This window comes from Simochromis diagramma, unplaced genomic scaffold (assembly GCF_900408965.1).
Source record: "Simochromis diagramma unplaced genomic scaffold, fSimDia1.1 OVJJ01000753.1, whole genome shotgun sequence".
Taxonomy (NCBI): Eukaryota; Metazoa; Chordata; class Actinopteri; order Cichliformes; family Cichlidae; genus Simochromis; species Simochromis diagramma.
In genome coordinates, this window is record NW_024387523.1 from 22,198,153 (window position 1) to 22,217,888 (window position 19,736).

Here is a 19,736-nt window from a genome sequence, read left to right on the forward strand (position 1 = left end):
ATTTAACACACGTTTGTAATGACGCTAATTCAGTTTACAATAGGGTTCATTCGCTCGGTCAGCAGGTGGCGGTATCCTCGTACACTGGGGAGTAAACTGCCATTAAACGAAGAGAAGAAGAAGAAAACATCTGCACATGCGCGGTACGGATCGGGTAGACCCGATTTGTACAGTCCGACTTTGCACATGCGCAGTAAGGATTGGAGAGTCCTGATCCGTAACTATCTTTTTATTTTTCGTTTTTGTCTACATTGTACTGAAATGCTTCATTATTGCAAACATTTTAAGATATACTTATTATTCTTAACATCTTAACAGATACTCTGACCCATAACTATCGTAAAACGCTACGACCGGAAGTAGACACCTTTCGCGCATGCGGGGTACCGATCGGGTTTCCGGTACGGATCGGGTAGTGACAGTCACTACCCGATCCGTACCGGAAACCCGATCGGTACCCCGCATGCGCAAATCTTACGTCACTTCCTCTTTTTGCCAACATTGCGACATTCAATATATTTGAATGATACGGTTAGCGCCCAGTTAGCTCCTAGCATTTCTCAACAGCTCTGCCTCCTTTTCGACTGCCCGGGACATTTAAACAATGGATAATCCGTATACAAAGAAATTCACGCTTTTCTCCTCAACAGAGAGCGTCCCCCGATTGAGCAACAGCGCCGTAAACTAAGAAGAATGGCGCCTAATTACAGAGTTAATAATGCAGACTTTGTAATATCTCACATGTAGATTCATCAGCCAGATTAAGTGTTTACTGACAATTGACAGTGATAGCGCACATCATCATCACTATTCCAGCAATCCTCTCCTCACAGACAAGCATAAACACACTCGACTATCGCTAAATCAAATTTAACACACGTTTGTAATGACGCTAATTCAGTTTATAATAGGGTTCATTCGCTTGGTCAGCAGGTGGCGGTATCCTCGTACACTGGGGAGTAAACTGCCATTAAACGAAGAGAAGAAGAAGAAAACATCTGCACATGCGCGGTACGGATCGGTTAGACCCGATTTGTACGGTCAGACTTTACACATGCGCAGTAAGGATTGGAGAGTCCTGATCCGTAACTTTCTTTTTATTTTTCGTTTTTGTCTACATTGTACTGAAATGCTTCATTATTGCAAACATTTTAAGATATACTTGTTATTCTTAACATCTTAACAGATACTCTGACCCATAACTATCGTAAAACGCTACGACCGGAAGTAGAAACCTTTCGCGCATGCGGGGTACCGATCGGGTTTCCGGTAAGGATCGGGTAGTGACAGTGACAATCCATGCAGAACGAGACAAAAAAAAAAAGATCCATGCAGGAACGTATTTCTGCCTACTGTGGAGGTCACGTGTTTCTGGTTAGTGTGGAGGTCACGTGTTTCCGGTTACTGTGGAGGTCCCAATATGGCGCTCCCCAGTGGCTGCAGCCAGACCCTTCACCAAAAACTTCGGTTTCTCAGGGATCAAAGTTTTGCAGCGCAGCTCTCTCTTTCTCCTGCCAGCACGCGACTACCTCCACACATAGCAGCGAACTCAGAGCAGGTGGGTGGGACACACAGCGGCAGGATGCTTTCCTATTGGCCAAAGAATACTGGGACTTGTGCATTTCGATTGGTTGAGCAGGCTGTCCATCTCTCCTCATATCTATTACTCCTTAAAGTGGTACCCTAATTTTATGTGGGTTACATTTACAACGAACTAAGTTTCCTAATGCAGGAAGTCTGGACTAACTTTCAGTTTAGAGGGTCCAAGTTTCTAATTCCTAGTGGTGTTCCCCAATAGATAATGCAGAAACTGGTTTAAGCTGGTGGTGAGGAGCTCTAATAGCAAATTCACATATGGGTAAACTTTATCCTTGTACTCTGTGTCACTCTAACCATAAGGAGGCTGGATGTTAAGTCCTTGATTCCATTGTTGGACAGAGACAGGCAGAGGGAAACCCTGGTGTTATGTATGTTATGAGCAAATCATTGGTTGAAGGAGCTACAAGCACTGAATATTTTGTAAGAATTTATTTTAGATGCCTTGAATTCAAGGAAACTTTGAGGCTAAGCCTGACCAGCTTCCCTCAGCTCTGCATCCTATCAGATCAGCAGGAGAAGAGAGGTTTTTAGCATTATGCTAATGGCTCCACATGCTTCTGTCTAGTCAGTTACATTGCAGAAATGCTTGATACAATGTAGAAAAAAAGACATTAGCTTTATATTGCTATATTTTAAAATGGTGATATCAGTATCAGCCCACAGAGAACAAAAGGTGTCACGCTCCAGCGCTCAAGTTATTAATGTGAGGTGTCATTATGATGGAGAACAGCATAAATGGTGTCTAATTTGATAGTGTTTTTGTCACATTCTGAAAGTATTTGTGTGTTCAGCACAATAGAGAGAAATAGACACGTGAACTGTGGTATAAAAAGAAGAAAGGTTTCTGGATATTTCTCAGAGACCATTTGCCCCTCCTCTCCAATCTGCACCAGGGTACCTTTGAGCGAGGCTTCTCACAGCCATGAGGTGGAAGTGCACGTGGCAACAAGTGATATGGATATAAAAAAACTGGTTCATTCTGCACTGCTGTAGTCAAAAGAAGATTATTTCCATCTGCAGTAATTTATATTTGGCAGCATATTTCTGTCAGACTTGAAGCACACTGAAGTTAAGTTAGAAACTGTATGAAAACAGTGAGCTGGGGTGGAGGTTTGGTGGAAAATTGCTTGCGGATACAAAAAACCTATAACTTGATATCATTTCTAAAAGTAGAAAAAGATTTTAACATTTAAGATTCTTTATCACGTTTTCTTGATAGTTTTCAAAGATTTTTCTAGGACAGTTTTTATTTTATTTTATATATTTTTTATTTGTTTTTGTCACTTAACTGGTTGCTAACTGTGGATAAACTATAACATGAAGTAGGGACATCCATTACCATAGCCTGACCATTTTAGTGCATCACTGTCGCGTTTGGCCATGAGCAGTTATCTGGCTCTTCAGATGTTAGCAAACTATTCTGATAGCTACCTGTCACTACATCAGTGCATTTTCTGAGCTGACACTAACACTTGCGCTCTTGGCATATTGGCAATTGCTCCTTTTCCTCACCTTATCAGCCACCAATAATAAAACCTTTAATTATCTAAAAGTCTACAAAATGTGTCTGTAGTGAAAGATAACTAAAGCCCCAGCCACACTAGTCTAGAAACCAGTCAGCGACCCCCTGCAACTAGGGCTGGGCCATATTATACCGTTCACGGTAATACCGGTATAATGTTAGGCAACGATAGGAAAATGAAATATCGCGATAGAATGGGAGTAAAACGCGCATGCGCAGTGCCTTTGTTTTCATACGCACATGGCCGATTGTTGAGTGAAACAGATGAACCAGAATTGGTTTGTAAAAATGGTGCAACTTCAGTGATGTGGAATTGGTTTGGTGTTTGTCCGTCAGATACACGACAAAGCACATTTTTTTGCAGAACATTCAAGCGGCCGCCGTTATTGTCGTATTTGTCGGACTAAGATGCTCTTAAATCTGGGAGTAATCTGGGTCCTAAACTCCGTATGCTTCAGGTCAAACAACACTGCAGCATCACTGAGAGTTAAAAACTGTCTAAATTCTTTCATCTAAGATCCATAGAATGACATGTGGTGTGCCTCAAGGGTCGGTTTTAGGCCCTGTACTTTTTAATTTGTATATGCTCCCTCTCGGCAGTGTCATCAGGAGGCATGGAGTGAACTTCCACAGTTACGCTGATGACACGCAGCTGTACATCTCCGTGTCTCCTGATGACACCAGACCAATGGATGCCCTTTTTAACTGTATCTTAGATATACGATCTTGGATGGCAGAAAACTTTTTACAGCTTAACCAGGACAAAACTGAAGTTTTAATCGTCGGTCCTGAGGCTCAGAGAGAGAAACTCTTGTCTAAATTACAGGCATTTTCACTATGTCCTTCGCTACAAGTGAAAAACCTGGGTGTTATTTTTGACTCTGAGCTTGGTTTTATCCCACATGTTAAACATGTAACCAAAATTGGATTTTATCATCTAAAAAATATAGCCAGAGTCCGCCCTATTCTCTCTCGGGCCAACACGGAGATGCTGATGCATGCTTTTATTACCAGTCGCATTGATTACTGTAATGCCCTGCTCTCTGGTCTTCCTAAGAAGAATATTTCAACTTTACAACTTTTGCAAAACTCGGCAGCTCGTGTGCTGACGAAGACCAGAGGGCGGGCCCACATTACACCGGTCTTAGAATCGCTGCATTGGCTCCCCGTGTGTTTCAGGATCGATTTTAAAGTTCTTTTATTGGTTTTTAAATGTCTTAATGGTCTTGGGCCTTCTTATCTCTCAGATCTGCTTTTACCATATGAACCCTCGCGGACCCTGAGGTCCTCTGGTACTGGCCTTTTAATTGTCCCTAAAGTCAGGACACATACTCACGGAGAGGCAGCTTTTCAGTGGTATGGTCCTCGTCTGTGGAACAGCCTGCCGGAGGAGCTCAGGGCCGCAGAGAACGTACATGTTTTTAAGAACAGGCTCAAGACCCACCTTTTTAATTTAGCTTTTACTTAACGTTTATTTATTTTATGCTTATTTATTCTATCCTGTTATTCTATTATTAATTTAGACTTTACCTAATATTTATTGATTTTATTCTTATTCATTTTTTAATCTTCTTACTCTATTTATATTTATATTTATATTGTATCCTGTTCTTATTTATTTTATCATTTTACCCTGTATATATCCTATTGTGTCATATCTCCAGTGTTTCCTCAGAGGGCGCTCTCTGCACCGGGGCTGTGATCGACTGTGGCTGCTGGGTTTCTGGGGGTCCTCTCAGCCTGGCTGGGGGGCTCCTTGGCCTCCCTCCTGCTGTGTGCCCAGCCTGGAGGCTGCGGTCTGTGACCGGCTCCCGGTGCAGACGGCTCCCTGTTATAGTGTTTCCTCACTTGGCTCATGCGAGCCCAGCCCAATTTTTACTCTTTAAGTGTGCGCGTGTGTGTATGTGTGTGTGTGTGTGGGGGGGGGAAGATATGTGTGTATTCACATCATTTATGTTAATGAGAGTGTGGGGAGTGAGTTGGAGGGTGGGGTGGGCTGCTTTTAACTATGTAAAGCACTTTGTGCTACATTTTTTTTGTATGAAAAGTGCTTTATGAATAAAGATTGATTGATTGATTGATTGATTGATCTTTAATAAAACTATCAACATTGCTGCTTTACCAGGTGTAACTATGAAGTTTAACTTCCAGGCATCCATGAAAACAAAATTTATTACATTTAACGGAGTTAGAAGTTAGCAGGAAGCTAGCGGAAGTTAGCTCGCTAGTTTTGCTAGTTACCTAAGCATGATATAGCATGTTCTGACTGAGAGATTTCTGAAAAAATTAAAACGTAGAGCTCTGCTATCACTTCCAACATAAATGAAGACAGGAAACTAAACAGCAGTGACGTTTGTAGGGTTACTGAAGTTGGGCTAGCTGGTATATAATGATGTGCTACGTGATCGCTAGCGACACAGCTATGTTAGCATAACATAAACAGTGAAGCTGGAGGACGAACACTAACACTTTTCCACTTATAAAAGTTAACGTTAAGGTTCCTGATAGTTAGGGACAAATGCAATCGCATGGCAGGATGCTGTAAACGGACCAAACTTCAGTCAGGAGAACAACTGAGATAATCCATCCACAATACAAGGTTAGTCATTAATATACTGCAACAACATGGGAATAGAGCAGCTGCCAGAGAATTCAACATTAATGAATCAATGGTACAGAAGTGGAGGAAGCAAGAAGAATGAGTTTAATAAAGTTTGATTTATCTGACTGCTTTGTTTCGCTTAATGTGCCTTATAATCCCGTGCACCTTATGGTCCGAAAAATACGTACTGCACACTGCAGTTTAATGTTGCAAAGCACCTCTTTTTAACTTCAGTGGATATTATACATGGTTATGCTCAGGATATGTCAGCCCATTTCTACTGGAAATGCCTTTTGGTTAAACTTTCAGCTAGGAATTTGCATTTGCACTGTTACATTTTTATAAAGCTTTAATGTACATAAAAACCAGCTTCTTGTTTAAGTGAAAATAAATGGAAGGTTGTCTTTTTGCGCTAGTAATGTTGTGGAGTTGTATTTTGTCTCGCATCAATTATATCGTCAGTTATATCGTTATTGCAAATTTTCAAATATATATCGTGATAAATATTTTTGGCCGTATCGCCCTGCTCTACCTGCAACCACTTGTAGCTAGGAAAAATGTGTATTCTCTGATGGTAACACCAATAGTGAATTGAAAATGAAAATTTTAGTTATGTGGTGGTTACTGAAGTGTGTGAGCAACCGGAGCTTTAGGCCTCGTCTTGGCTCTCTGAATGGATCAATCTATCCCATGGGACATTTTGTCAGTTGACAGACAACCTTCTTGTTAGTCTGACACTGAAACCTCAAGCCTTAATCCCAACGGTGCTTTAGAAGTTGTCACATGCAGTAAAGAAGGATTATGACTGACACAGGGTTTAAAAGACGGCGGCAGCAGTCCACCTTAACTTGCATGTCTCTTGTAAATAAGCTGAACCCAGCAAAATGTTTCTCAGCAAAGCAGAAGGAAAACAGGGTAGTGATTCCTGTGCGCACAGTTCAGCAGTGCGAGAGGGGGCGGAAGACCATGAGGAAAAGGAATGCTTATTCAGGCTTTTCACAGATAGGAAAGTGGGAGGAAGGAGAAATGCACGAGAAGGAAAACCGACACTGCAAGTAATCTGAGCCAGTTTTGTCCTACAAACTGGTGACGCACACAGTTTTTCTATTTATTATCTTACTACACATTGATCTGAAGTAGAGAGATGGATCTCAGGAAAAGGTTGGTCTGTCAATAGCCACTGTTTATCATAAGCCATACAGTCATGCATAAGCTACATGTCCTCAACACATGTTTGCGGTGTGTGTGTGTGTGGGGAAAAGTGGATTTTGAAAAACTCCTGAGGCTTCACTCGTGTACTTTAGTCACCACTTAATATCTGCTAACTGTTGGAAATTGGACAGACAGTGATTCATGTAAAAGGGGGTATGGGTCGCAGCTTTGTTCAGCCACCCTGACCTGCTTTTACTTTAGGTTATGATTGCCATTATACCCACAATAAACCTGCTTTGTAGGCAACACTTTTTTAAGCTGTTTGTTTTAAGGGTCTTTGGAAAGAGCAAAGGTGACTTTAACTCCCTGGCCTGGATATTCATGACTGGAATGGCAACGTTTTTTGTAGATGTAGTTCAAATTCACTTGAATTGTATATCAGACAAAAATGGGATAAGTTCCCTCTCTCAAAAGTCCAGCAGCTGGTCTCCTCACTTCCAAGAAGTTTATGGACTGTTGTTAAAGAAGAGGTGATGCTACCCAGTGGTAAACATGGCCCTGTGTAAACATGTTGCTCTTATCAAATTCAAAATGAGATAATATTTTTCATGAAATAGTAAAATGTCTCAGCTTAAACGTGTTATCTTTTGTATGTTCTGTTTTGAATAAAATATGGGTTTATGAAATTTGCAAGTCACTGCATTGTTCTTATTTACTTTTACCCAGCACCCTAACGTTTCTGGGATTGGGTTTGTACTGTGAGATAGAACTGTCTCACAGTGCAATGATGGCATGAAGCCATCATTGGGACAGACTCATTATTTTCCATCCCAGCGACTGGCATTTCACTGAACGCTGTGACTCTGCATCATTGCATTTTCACAAAACTTGATTCACATTCAAGTCTTCTTGCCTGGTGACTCCGCATTTGCTTTTCTGTCACTCTGCAAGCGCACAAAATAGGAAGCTCTGTTTGTTTGGTTTTTTGACACTGTGCTAATGTCGTCTTACTGCAAACGTCACAAATTTGAATCTAAAGCTTTTTCCTATTTTCACAGCTTAGCGAAAACACAAACAGTGTCCTGGTGTAATCACCACTGATTGAAGACCATGATTATGGTCTCTACTTAGGGCTCAATATTGATAATTAGACGAGCTGTTAGTCAGTAGGCAACTGCCAACAATAGAGGTGTAAAAAGTACCTCATCAGGAGCCAGATTCCAACACTGGGGTAGTTAGTCTGTTAAGGGAAAAAAATGCTTTGAGATGAGAAAGTCCTTAGCAATCTCCACACACAGCATGGACTGAAGTTGTTGGGGGTTTGTGGAATATCAAAAATAGTCCTGATTTTTAAGCTGTAATGTAGATTTATTATAAAAGTCTTCATATAAATATTCAAAATAAATAAATTCCACTCTTGGATTTTGTCTGAACACGAAGTTCCCAGTATACTTTGTTTTTAATTAGCCTCAATAATGTAAACCTTACTTAGGACTTTTAATGTCTATAACACAGCAGCCTTTCTTACTTCAGGTCTTAGATAAGTAGTTTAAATTCTGTTTCATGTCCAATCAAACAACATCCATCCGAGGTTTATTTCTCAGCAGGTGTTCTGTTTCCAAGTGGAGCTGATCTCGGTGTTAAAGCCATAAATCAGCGTCATAATTTCCTCAGACTCTCTGTATGAGCTCCGACATCTTTTCTGTACCAGACACACTTATTCTTGTTGTGACTGGACCCTTGGCACCTCCCATGTATAAAGATTAAATATTAACTTTGCTCTTTTCCAAGTGACTGGACTAAGCATTCGCATGTTCAGTCTGCTGACTCAGTCCCTGAAGAAAGAGGAAACAAAGGAATGATGTGAAGCGTGCCCTTTTCCCCGATATCCATTGATTATTCGGTATCACACTGATGGGATTAGAGGTTTATGTACCACCCGAAGCACATCTGCAAAGTTCTGCGTTGAGTAGACTCATTCCATTTTTCACTCAACTATATTGAATATCCCTGTAACCTCGCAGTCATGTGTCACCTGTCACTGTTCGCTAACTCGAACAGTCTTTAATTTTTATTTTTGGAGGGAGAGGGGATGATACAACATAAGAGATATAGCAGGGTCAACAGTGATGTCAGCACAGCTCTGGTAGAGTATAGAGACGGAAAGCCCCAAAGCAAAGACACAGCTCAAATATTTTATGAGTGGGGACATTGCAAGCTTAAAAATGAATTAAGCAATGTTGGAACCAGTCCAAAGTGTTGGTGTTTTAAGACTTTTCTGCCCTATCTCAAAGATTTTGGGGTATGTAATGGATGTTTTTGTTGCAGTATTGAACCAGAGTCTTCTCCCTTCATCAGTATTGATGTTTCACTAATCCCCTAGTGTGTTTTTAGGTAAAAACTAACGTATCCTGGTCCAAATCCATCTGAAACTCCTGAGAAATGATCCCTGCTGCCTCGTCAAAGCTAATGCTACAAGTAAGCGCTAAGAAATGAAATAAAAAAAACAGAAGTCATATGATAAGATGCCGGGGGGCTTTAATGTGATTCTGCAGCCTGTGGCTTAGCCAGAGATGGGGGTGGTTTGATGTAGACATTGGTGACAGGGGAAGATATAAATGATACTGACAGGGAATCACACAGTTGACATGCTGCGTCACACCTTTGTCACAGCCTTGGCTTGGAGATGCCTATCGTCTGGTGAACTGTTTTAAAGGAGAAAAAGGTCTTAGAGGAAAAGTAGAGAAAAACTAAAAACTGTAGGAAGGCTGTACCAGTTATATCTTTAAATGATTAACACTACCCATATTAACAGCAGTTCATCTAGGGGTTTGTTTTGCAAATTTGAAGATGCCGCTATCCACAAGATGTGCCGTACATTCATTTTGGTATTGCAGTTTTTCTGCCACAAGCTTTTCTGTTTTGGGATCTACAAGACGTGCAGATTTTGTTAAAATGGTTGGCCGGTACAATAATTATATTGTAATTTGTTTGAGTCACCACAAAATACAGAGTGTAGAATTTGAAAAAGCACAGCAGGGCAGGTTTTTGCTAGTGTAATGGTTTCAAATGGATCAAATGGATTTTAACTACACAAGCAGTATTTAATTGTTAATGTTATTGTTAATCTGTGGTTCTCTTCCACGGCTTTGGTCCTGTCTGGTTCCCCTCACCTCCAACCAGTCGCGGCAAATGCCCGACCCTCCCTGAGCCTGGTTCCTCAGATTTCTTCCTGTTAAAAGGGAGTTTTTCCTTCCCACTCACGCCAAGTGCTTGCCCATGGGTGGTTGTTTGATAGTTGGGGTTTCTCTGTATTATTGTAGGTTCTTCATCTTACAGTATAAAGCACCTTGAGGCAACTACTGTTGTACTTTGTTATGAATTGAGTGTCTTCGTCTTGACTTTTCTCCTGACCTTACTGAACAGAACAGTGCAGAAAGTGAGCTTTGTTGAAAAGTGGGGCTTAAAAGCATGTGGCTTCAAAAAGGGACTTGTGTGACTGTTTGTTGTTTAACTGTCATTGTGTCTGTTGTTTGGTTTGAACGCTGCTGAAAGCCCCTATTGTGTTTGAAGCATAGCTAAGCAAAACTGACAAGCTTCCCTCATACACTGAGAAGATAAAGTCAGCAGAAAAACAGTCATTTTAAATAGACTGCTTATCATTTCTCTGCATATGGAGCTTCTGAATACATGCATGTATCTGTGTAAGCATCTGTGCTTGACATATCTGCTGTAAATGATATGGATTATGGTTAAAAATAAATTCTAGCTGGCTAAATACATTGGGAGTAGTTGACATTGTGCCAAAACGGCCGTTATGGATAGAAAAAGTGTTGAATGAAGTGTGAAAGGAAATCTGATTTTGATTTCCATCCTCTGTTTTGAAAAAGTTATCTTGGAATTAGCTTAACAAACTGTAGAAAGTAAGAAATCAACCCCCCAAGAAATCAACAAGATTTGGTCTGAGCCCCTCAAAGTTTAGTTCATTATTCAGTTCATTACCTCCCTCTTATGTCTTCTGTGCTCTGTTTCCTCCTCTTCCCCACTGCATTTGCTCCATTTGCCTTTCTGCTCCATCTTTCCCCTCCAACCAACCCTTCCTTCCTCCTTGCTGTTAGCAGAGCTGTCAGAAGTGTTTGAAGTGATTTCTCACTGCGTCTCCTCAACAGTCCTAGATCAGGATGCCTTGGGTGGTGTTCGGCGCCCCGGCCTTAAATAAGAGCTTACTTTTCTATCAGCGGGATGGTTACCGTGCCCTTTCTGTGAAGTCATTCCCAGTGCAGCTCCTTTGAATGCTCCCCTGGGCACCATTCGTGCTGCCTGGATTGAAGCACGCAGTTTTATAAAAATGTATGTCAACTTGGGGCAGATGCATTTCTCCTAACTTTTATTTGTTATTTTGTATCACTGGTGGCTCTAATGATGTGTTTAGGCTTTGTAGCTGCAGGCTATTTGTTCGCTAGCAGGCGCTCTGTAGTATGTCCTCATGCAATTATACTCCCATAGTACACACACATAATAAAACCTCAGAGTAATGACCGTAACATCTGTGTCTCTAATAACAGGCGTGTTATCGCCTTTTGCACCCTCATAACTGACGCTTCTGGTATTTTTTTGAGGAACACAATATCATTTTAATTTCCAAAACCATCTGGAAGGCATGAATGTGAGAATTCCAAACAGTTGCATAGTTCTCAGAAACACATTGTATAACCACATGCTTTTTTACATTGGTTTTTTACTGGGATATATCTTTAATCCTCTTATATAATATAATATAATAAATCTTTAGCAATGCCTTTTATCATTTGGGTAATACCAGCCCAACTGGCTTCTCTTCATTGGCTTCAGAATTGCGTTTGACTTTATTTACTCTCTCCTGGGGAATAAGCTTCTGTTGGGGTTCAGGACTCGGACATCCTCTAAGACTAGGCTTCAAATTGTCCTTTTTGGTAAAACTTAGTTACAGCTGGATCAGGTGCTAGTGGACGTGGTGTTTTGCTCTGGTTTCCATGGTTTCCTTGTGTTCTGTTTTTTTATTGGCTCTTTCTTCTTGTTCCACCAGCCAGTCACAACTGATGACTGTTCCTGCCTGAGTCTGGTGCTTTGGCTTTAAAGGGAGTTCATTGTCCCAAATCGCCAAATGCTCCAGTGTTGTAGGGTTTCTACCTTAACATCTAAAGTAGCGGTCCCCAACCTTTTGCGCCATGGACCAACACTATTTTCACAGACTGGCCTTTAAGGTGTTGCGAATAAATACAACTAAAATCAAACCAGTACCGGTACCAAAAAAAGAAGATTTATTCGTAACACAAGGGAAAAGACCCAGGGAAACTGAGTTAACAATAAAAACGATCAAAAATACAGCTGAAAACCATACACCCAAGCCTCAACTCTCGCGGCCCGGTACCAAACGACTCACGGACCGGTACCGGTCCATGGGTTGGGGACCGCTGATCTAAAGCACCCTGACTGTTGTTGTGAGCTGGTGCTAGATACACAAAATCGAGTTCTTTTTCATAACTAGCAGGAACTGTGCCTGCGGATTACCACCTGGAAGGTCAGCCCCATTCTACTTCTTGTGCTATCAACAGCAGTTTGATTTCAAGCACACTCTCTGGGCTTAGGGCCCAATTCATTTAGCTGTTGATAATTTGCAGCTATTTGACAAGCCAGCATTTGTGTACAGTGGTAAAACCTCTCATGCTGAAAAAGAAGTCAAAAGTGCCTCGCTAACACTTTAAAGTACATTGTTAGCAACTTCCTCCTGAAGTTTTTATGGCAGATTGGCCTTCACAGCTACAGCGTCAAATTTACTGGCCAATAAGAGATCCAGTAATGAGGAAATTTAAATGAAAGAAGTGCATTAAGATATCCTATTATCTCAACACTTGCACTGTATCAGTTATACAACTGAAAATAATGAGGAAGCTTTATATTACCGAGCAGTCTTATCTTTTTATTTTGTCTAGGGAGCAGGCTGCCTTTTTCACTTTCATCTGTCCCCATTTGGTTTGTTTCCTCCCCTTTAGTATCTGACTCAGCTCTAGGGTTTCCTGTGGAGCCATTTAAAACGATGGAACTGTATTCATTTAAGAGAGAGTGAAATATTGGACTTTACTGAGAGTCTGAGAAGCACATTCACCAAAACCCCTCAGGGCTTTGCATACGTGAGTTAGTAATGATTGCTTTATAGTACTCCATGTAACGAATGTGTCTAAACTCTGTGAGTGTTACATGAAGCAAGCTGGATTAGATCATAAATCCATCATATTTTTCAGCTTCTGTATAGTTTTATCATTCAAAAAGACTGATAGGGTACTGTCATCACCCCCTGGCAGCATAGATACCCAAGTTTGTGAATACAGTAACTTTCCAGCAAGGTGATGCAAGATTGTCACATTCATGGCACACATGTATCTGCTATTAAAAATCTCACACAAGTTTAAATCCCAGTGACTTTGACTCCAAGATCAGAGATCAAGTGTTTTAAAAGTCTTGTGAATGCAATAACTAAACAAAATTGTCAGGTAGGATTTTCCAATTCATACCATAGGTATATCTACTAGGAGACCGAGGCGTAGCACTGGCAGCTGCAAGTAATTTAGACATTTCTTATTAAAAATAATATGATATACAAATTGTGAACACTTCCAGCTTTAATCCCTCGTGTTTTTTTTTTTTTGTTTTTTTTTGTTTGGGGGTTGGGGTTTTTCAGTTTGGTCATCTTGTATAGCCATCAAAACAAAAATAAAAAGAGTCTGTTTTGTTTTGTTGACAACCCTATTCTTAATTTATAAATCAATTTCTACTCCCGCTTGAAGGCTAATAATAAATATTTATGTCCATGTTGCTCAGTATCCATATACACAAACCCCCAGTTGTGCACAAAGTCCACAGCATGCATGTCTCTTGGTGAATGTGCTGACTGAATAAAAGTGAAACCCAGTGAACCTAGAGGTCGGTGCCTTAAACCTGCATTCTGTATGATGACCAGCAGGGGGAAAATTTTGTATTTGCAAAAAGAAGTTTCATTGTAAAGAGTCTACAGGTGAATGACCTTTGGCTCCTCTGCTCTATGAACTCTTTGCTGATGACTCTGCAGTCTCATTTGCTCATTTCATCTGTTCAGTTTCTTCTATTTCAGCTTCAGATCCTCTCCTGGCTCAACATACCTGTTTTCAAACAATAAGATGGTCATGGTCTAAGTGCTTAAGGCTTTAAAATCGAGATCAGCCATTGTTATGGTGTCTTGACTTTTTATATACAGTCTGCTTCTGAACTTTTTCATTTTTTGCTGTCCTCTCCTACAAAACTTTAATCAGACCAGTGAACCCAATAAAAATGAACTCTATGTTGCTGTTTTTTGACTGCTCCGCTGACACTAGCACCCCTCACCACAGGTGTCGTTTAGTAGCGCTTCCCATGCTTTGAATGATCTGACTGTGGGGGAGAAACTTGCTGGGACGTCCACTCCTGGGAAAACTGGCAAATGTCTTGAATGTTTTATATGCGTGAATAATCTTTAACTGTGGATTTGTTTGGAAATGGTCATATAACCTATGCATAGCAGGCAGCAGCTTCTTTAAGGTTGTTGCTGATATCTAATAAGGACTAGCTTATTTCTATTACATCCTGATCCACAGCAGAGAGAGGGTGTACATGCACCAGGACTGTACACCCTCAGCTATGACCGTTTAATATCTAAATGAAAGAAAGAAGCTGTAGATGGCTTATTCTGCAGCCTGTTACTAACTAGTAAATAAACTAGTGAACGGCAGCTTCTCCCTTTGTAGCCATGTCATTTAACAGAAGGTGAAAAAGATTTTTTAAAATGGATAGCTGCTGAAGCCTGCTTGGGAGGTGACTTGAATGAGTTTCGTGGGAGTAAGTAGCGTGTGTGTCTGTGGGTGGTTGGATTAATAGCTGAGGATTTAGATTGGATGTAATGATGCAGAGCAGAAAGCAATGGGGGAAGCCATTCCCCTCCCGCCCCCTGCTGTCCCCATTGTTAATATTTGGAAAGAATCACCATTCTTCGGTGTGGATGTGGGTATGGAAATGTTCATGTGATACACACATCCTGATAAACGGGCCCATATAGCGTGATGGGCGTGCTCAGGCAGCGTGATACAGTACATTGATGGATTGGCTTTTCTTCTCCGTTGTCTCCAGATAAATAATAATTAGTTCCTCATATCCACTCTTGCCCTCACAGCTCAGCCTCACATTACCCTCTCACCGCTGAGGTTCCAACTTCTGGCTCTGGAGATTAAACTTCTTGTTAGTTCAGGGGTTCTGAGCTCGTTTGTTGTAACACAAGCGCAGCCCTTTTGCTCACAGACACCGTCTGCAGGGGTCCGCTGTAAACCGTCATGTCACGAAACCTCTCCACAGATGTAAGCCGACATCTGACCTTTAATGAACACAAAGGCAGATCCCCACTGCCGTGGGAGGCTAGCGAGGCTGTCTGACACAGTGCGGTCTAATGAGATGGGTCCTCTTGTCAGAGCCAGTGTCAGACCTTCTCAATGACCATACAAAACACCTACACACCTCATTAGCATCATGCTAATAAGCCATTCTACTGAGGATGCCATGGAGAAACTGGAGTGGAGTGAAAAGAGGGATGGCATGTTCACAGTAATATCAAAGAATTCTTCAGCTACGTGTGCTTTCCTCCAGCTTCAACAATACCTACTCAGATGCTTCAAATATACCATCAGTATAGTACATTTAAGGTGGATTCACTGTATGTTTTAGTTTCTATTGACAAGGCTGTGCATAAGATATATGAATTTAACAACTGTCTAGTGATGGGTGTGAGATTTGTAGACTAAAAACAGATTATCGGGCTAAATGAGGACTGGTATCACGAGCAAATCATAGCATTTGTCGTGGGGTGGACTACCCATAGTAGCAAATGTGACATTTATTAATTGATACATTAATCTGCACATACTCATTAGGCTCATTTTGGTATGAAGATATGCAGATTAATGTAAGCTAGGGTGATGGTTATTCATGATGTCCAAGAAATTAGTCCATAATCTGCTGTAGAGGGGAATAGGTGCGATATGGGGACTGAGAAGGTCCTAGCAGTTTAATAGATGGGAGAATGTCATTCTTTCATGTTTTGAACATGTTGAAAGAGATTAAATCTGTTTATCCAGCTGTCATTTTCATCTTGGAAGAGATGACTATATTCAAAATAGGACTGAAACTAAAGATTATTTGGATAGTTGGCTAAGCATTTAAAAGCAGGCACTTTTTCCGTTCATGATGTTTCAAAGTTGTTGTTTTTTTTTTTTTAAATTAAATGCTCTTTTTTTGCTAAGTGACATCGCTTTCATGTGTTTTTGCGAAGTATGAAGCCACAGCTCACAGCTAACTAGCCTAGCACAAAGGCAGGAAATAGGTAAAATGCTAGCATTGTTCTGACAAACTTAACAAAATTAAGCACCTTTAAATCTTATTGAATGTTTTAATAGTGCGAACTGAAAATATTCCCCAGGATCTCATAAATATCAGGCTTTATAAGTTCTCATAAATAATCCTGTGTCATTTCTTTAGGGGCCAGAAACGTAAGCACGAGGAAGATAAGGAGGAAGACAATGTCGACAGCAACAACACAGAAGACAAGAAAGAAGAGGAGAAGTTTGTCGATGAATCTTCCAAAGACTCTAACGAGGAAGAAGAAGGCAGTAACTCGGAGGAAGATGAGATGGCTGCCGCCTTGGAGGCAGAGCTAAATGACTTTATGTGATGATGAAATTAAGGGGCTCAAAGACAATAAAAATAAAACCCCAGTCTCCCATAAAAATGGTACCTAAACAATTATTTTTCTGCTTGGGATCTGTGTGTAATTAGGATGTATGAGTGTTGTAATAGAAAATAAAGAAGACAAAAAAAGATTATCCTGTACAGAAAGGATGTGTTGTACAAAAATCAAGACAAAAATAAAGACTTAGATTTTTGTAGCATTGATGTGTAACCTTTTTGGCAAAAATAACAAAATGCAACAAAAAAAACCCTTTGATGTTAACATTTTATTGTAACATAAAAAATCTGTAGAACACGTGAAATTTGATACATTTTGTTTTTCTATTTCGATTTTTATATTGTTGAGAAACAAATGAGTGAAATCATAACATGTAAATTTTGCTGATTGTACATGCCAAAGAGTTTGAGATAGTTTTACTAAGGCCTGCAGCTAAATATTTTACTCTTGACTTCCACTTTTATTTTTATTTTTGGCCTCTTTGACAGTTTCTTTGTGTTATGAATGCAACCAGCGGATCTAGACATATGAATGTGTTTCCACAGCTTGTTTCTTCCTCTTCGTTGTGTTTGTACATTTGGTACATTTGCGACAATGAGATCAACTATTGAGTCTTTTGTGCTCTATAACCATGAAGTGATCCCAACTTTGTTTTTAATATGGCTCACATTTCCTTCATCTGCTACCTTAATTGTTGATCCTTTTGTTAGAATGGATACCTTCCTTTTACTTATCTCCCACTGGAGCCAATCACCAATTGACAAAAGAAACAAAATCTGAATTCCCTTATCTAGTTTGGGTTTTTAATCTGATTTCATTTGTAGCTCAGCATTCTGTGATTTGATGGACTAGTCTGATATTTTGGGAAATATTTCTTGTCGAGAGGTGACCACCTGTAGCTGGCCCAATGTGGGGGATGGCTAAGTGACAAATAATTTGATAGTAAAATATTTGTTTTATTCTCCTTTTTATGCAAAAATGCAAAACCTTTGCCAGTTTTTGCTTTCCCAGTGTGAAGATTTTACTCTTTCTTTCTCATGTACGATGGTAAATATTTGGTCAACTGTAGTAAGGCAAAAGGAAAAAAAAAAATACCTCAGTCTTTTGACAGCCATTTTTCTGTGTTGATATTATGTTGAAAAAACTGCTGATCGATTAGTCATGAAAATAATTGTCAGGTTATCAGTAATGAAAATAAAGGTCACTTATTAAGAAATGAAGATGTTGTGTTTCATTAAAACAATAGATTTTATCTGTTTTTTCGGGGGTTGGGGGAACACTAAGCTGTCTGGGATACATGACATCTTTAACTCTTAAGATATTTCCCAAAATGTGAGCTATTCATTTAACTGTAAGTGGTATAAAAAGCAAAGTTAGTTACTATTGTGGTTTCTTTCCAGACGCTAGTACACATTCTTGTAGTACTGTTGCAGGATTAGCATACACGATAACCACATTAGCCGACTGTAGTAGTCAAGCTAGCTGCTGTATTTGGCTAACATTTTCAACTCCTCTTAGATTCAAAAGAGAACATTAAAATAGTTCATCCTACAATGAAGAAGACTCTGCAAGATATAACGAACATTAAAGAAAAATGCTACAATTAGCTAGGTTGCTAGCTACCATTGGCATTCTCTAGATGTGTCCTTGATCCAACACAGCTGATTCAAATGGCTAAATTACCTCCTCAACAGGTCTTGAAGTTCTCTGGAGGCCTGGTAATGAACTAATCAGGTGATTCAGGTGTGTTGACCCAGGGTGATATCTAAAACCTGCAGGATACTGGCCCTCGAGGCCTGGAGTTGTCCACCACTGACAATGCATCATACGTTTTTTGACAGTCCCTTGCTTTCTACTGTCTTAGATGGCACCCCATGATAGAGTGTGAAGAGTTTCACACAATTTTATTTTATTTTTTTAATTTTGCCATCCGAGTAATTAGTGCACTATTGTAGCGATATTCGCATGAACCCATTCAAAAAAGTCAAATAGCCCAGGCTTGAGAGACAGCCCTTTAAAAAAACAACAACAACATATAAATACCATACTTTTAGACAAACAAGAAAATTGAGAATTTACCACAAAATGTATGGATACACCGACTCAGCGGTGAAAACATTTTAATCTTTCGTTACTGGGGGTATTAGTTATCTAATGGGAATCAGCATTAGCTTGTTGCTGCCCATTAAACATTGCTCTGCTGTTATATACCACCCACACTGACTGGTGTTAAATTGTGTTTTTATGAATTTGCAGGACATTCCTGTGTGCTGTGGTCACATTTGTGATTTATTTTTTTTAAACTAATGAGGCGGTGTTATCACTTACATGGTATTGGGGGTGACAATTCTGACAAAAAACAAACAAACAAAAAACAATAGCAGCGTGACATAAAGACCTTGGAGAAAGCCATGCCTTTGGCAAGATTCTTGTGTAATAGAAAAATGATTGTTGCTTCAGCCTAATTTTTCAAGAGATATTTATGATCAACTGTCCCTACTCACTCGTGGCAGTGTGGAAAGAAAGCAGCACAAAACAGCATCTCATTCTTTGTTTTTGGTGGTATCTGCCTGTAGTTCAGGCACATCGGTGACGATACACATTCCAGTTTTTTCTTTTTGAACAGACTGTGACTAATGGAGCATGTGCTGCACGAGGGTTGCTTACGTTCACCCCTGGTGTTTGGCATCTGTTTAGTGTCAAACCTATAGCACGGAGTCTGTTTTATTTTTCTTCTGACTTGCAGAACTCAGCAGTGACATATTTTGCATTTCAGCTAATTCAATAAAATTACTGTCCTAAGGCAGGACGGCTGGTGTCTGTTTGAGTCTCTGTTTAGTAAAAGTTTTACATTTTACTTTGTTTCACCTTTTATGCCCCAAAACTGTGACAGTGATTGACAGCCATACTTAGTGTGGATTTGATGGTGACTTTCAACAGAAAGAACAGTTGACATGTAAAGTCTTTATTTCCAACTTAACCTAGAGAGAAAAGATACTTTCTTTTAATAAAGCTGTTTCTAAAGAACACAGTAGTTTTGTGTTGGTTTTTGTTCTGGGATGATATATTTTTACATTTTG

At 40.0% G+C, this 19,736-nt stretch overlaps 1 protein-coding gene across 3 annotated transcripts in view; it reads left to right on the plus strand.

Annotated features, from left to right (window-relative positions):
• ctdp1 (CTD (carboxy-terminal domain, RNA polymerase II, polypeptide A) phosphatase, subunit 1) overlaps window positions 1-17,737 on the plus strand; it is a 98,943-nt gene extending 81,206 nt beyond the window's left edge. For 2 of the 3 annotated variants that reach the window (XM_040021015.1, XM_040021016.1), the window contains exon 13: window positions 16,449-17,737. In XM_040021015.1, the coding sequence (XP_039876949.1) occupies window positions 16,449-16,641 (193 nt within the window). In that variant the 3' untranslated portion in view covers window positions 16,642-17,737. The remainder of the gene's footprint in view (window positions 1-16,448) is intronic. The other variant, XM_040021018.1, reaches the window with a different exon arrangement.
• Window positions 17,738-19,736: the final 1,999 nt, after the last annotated feature.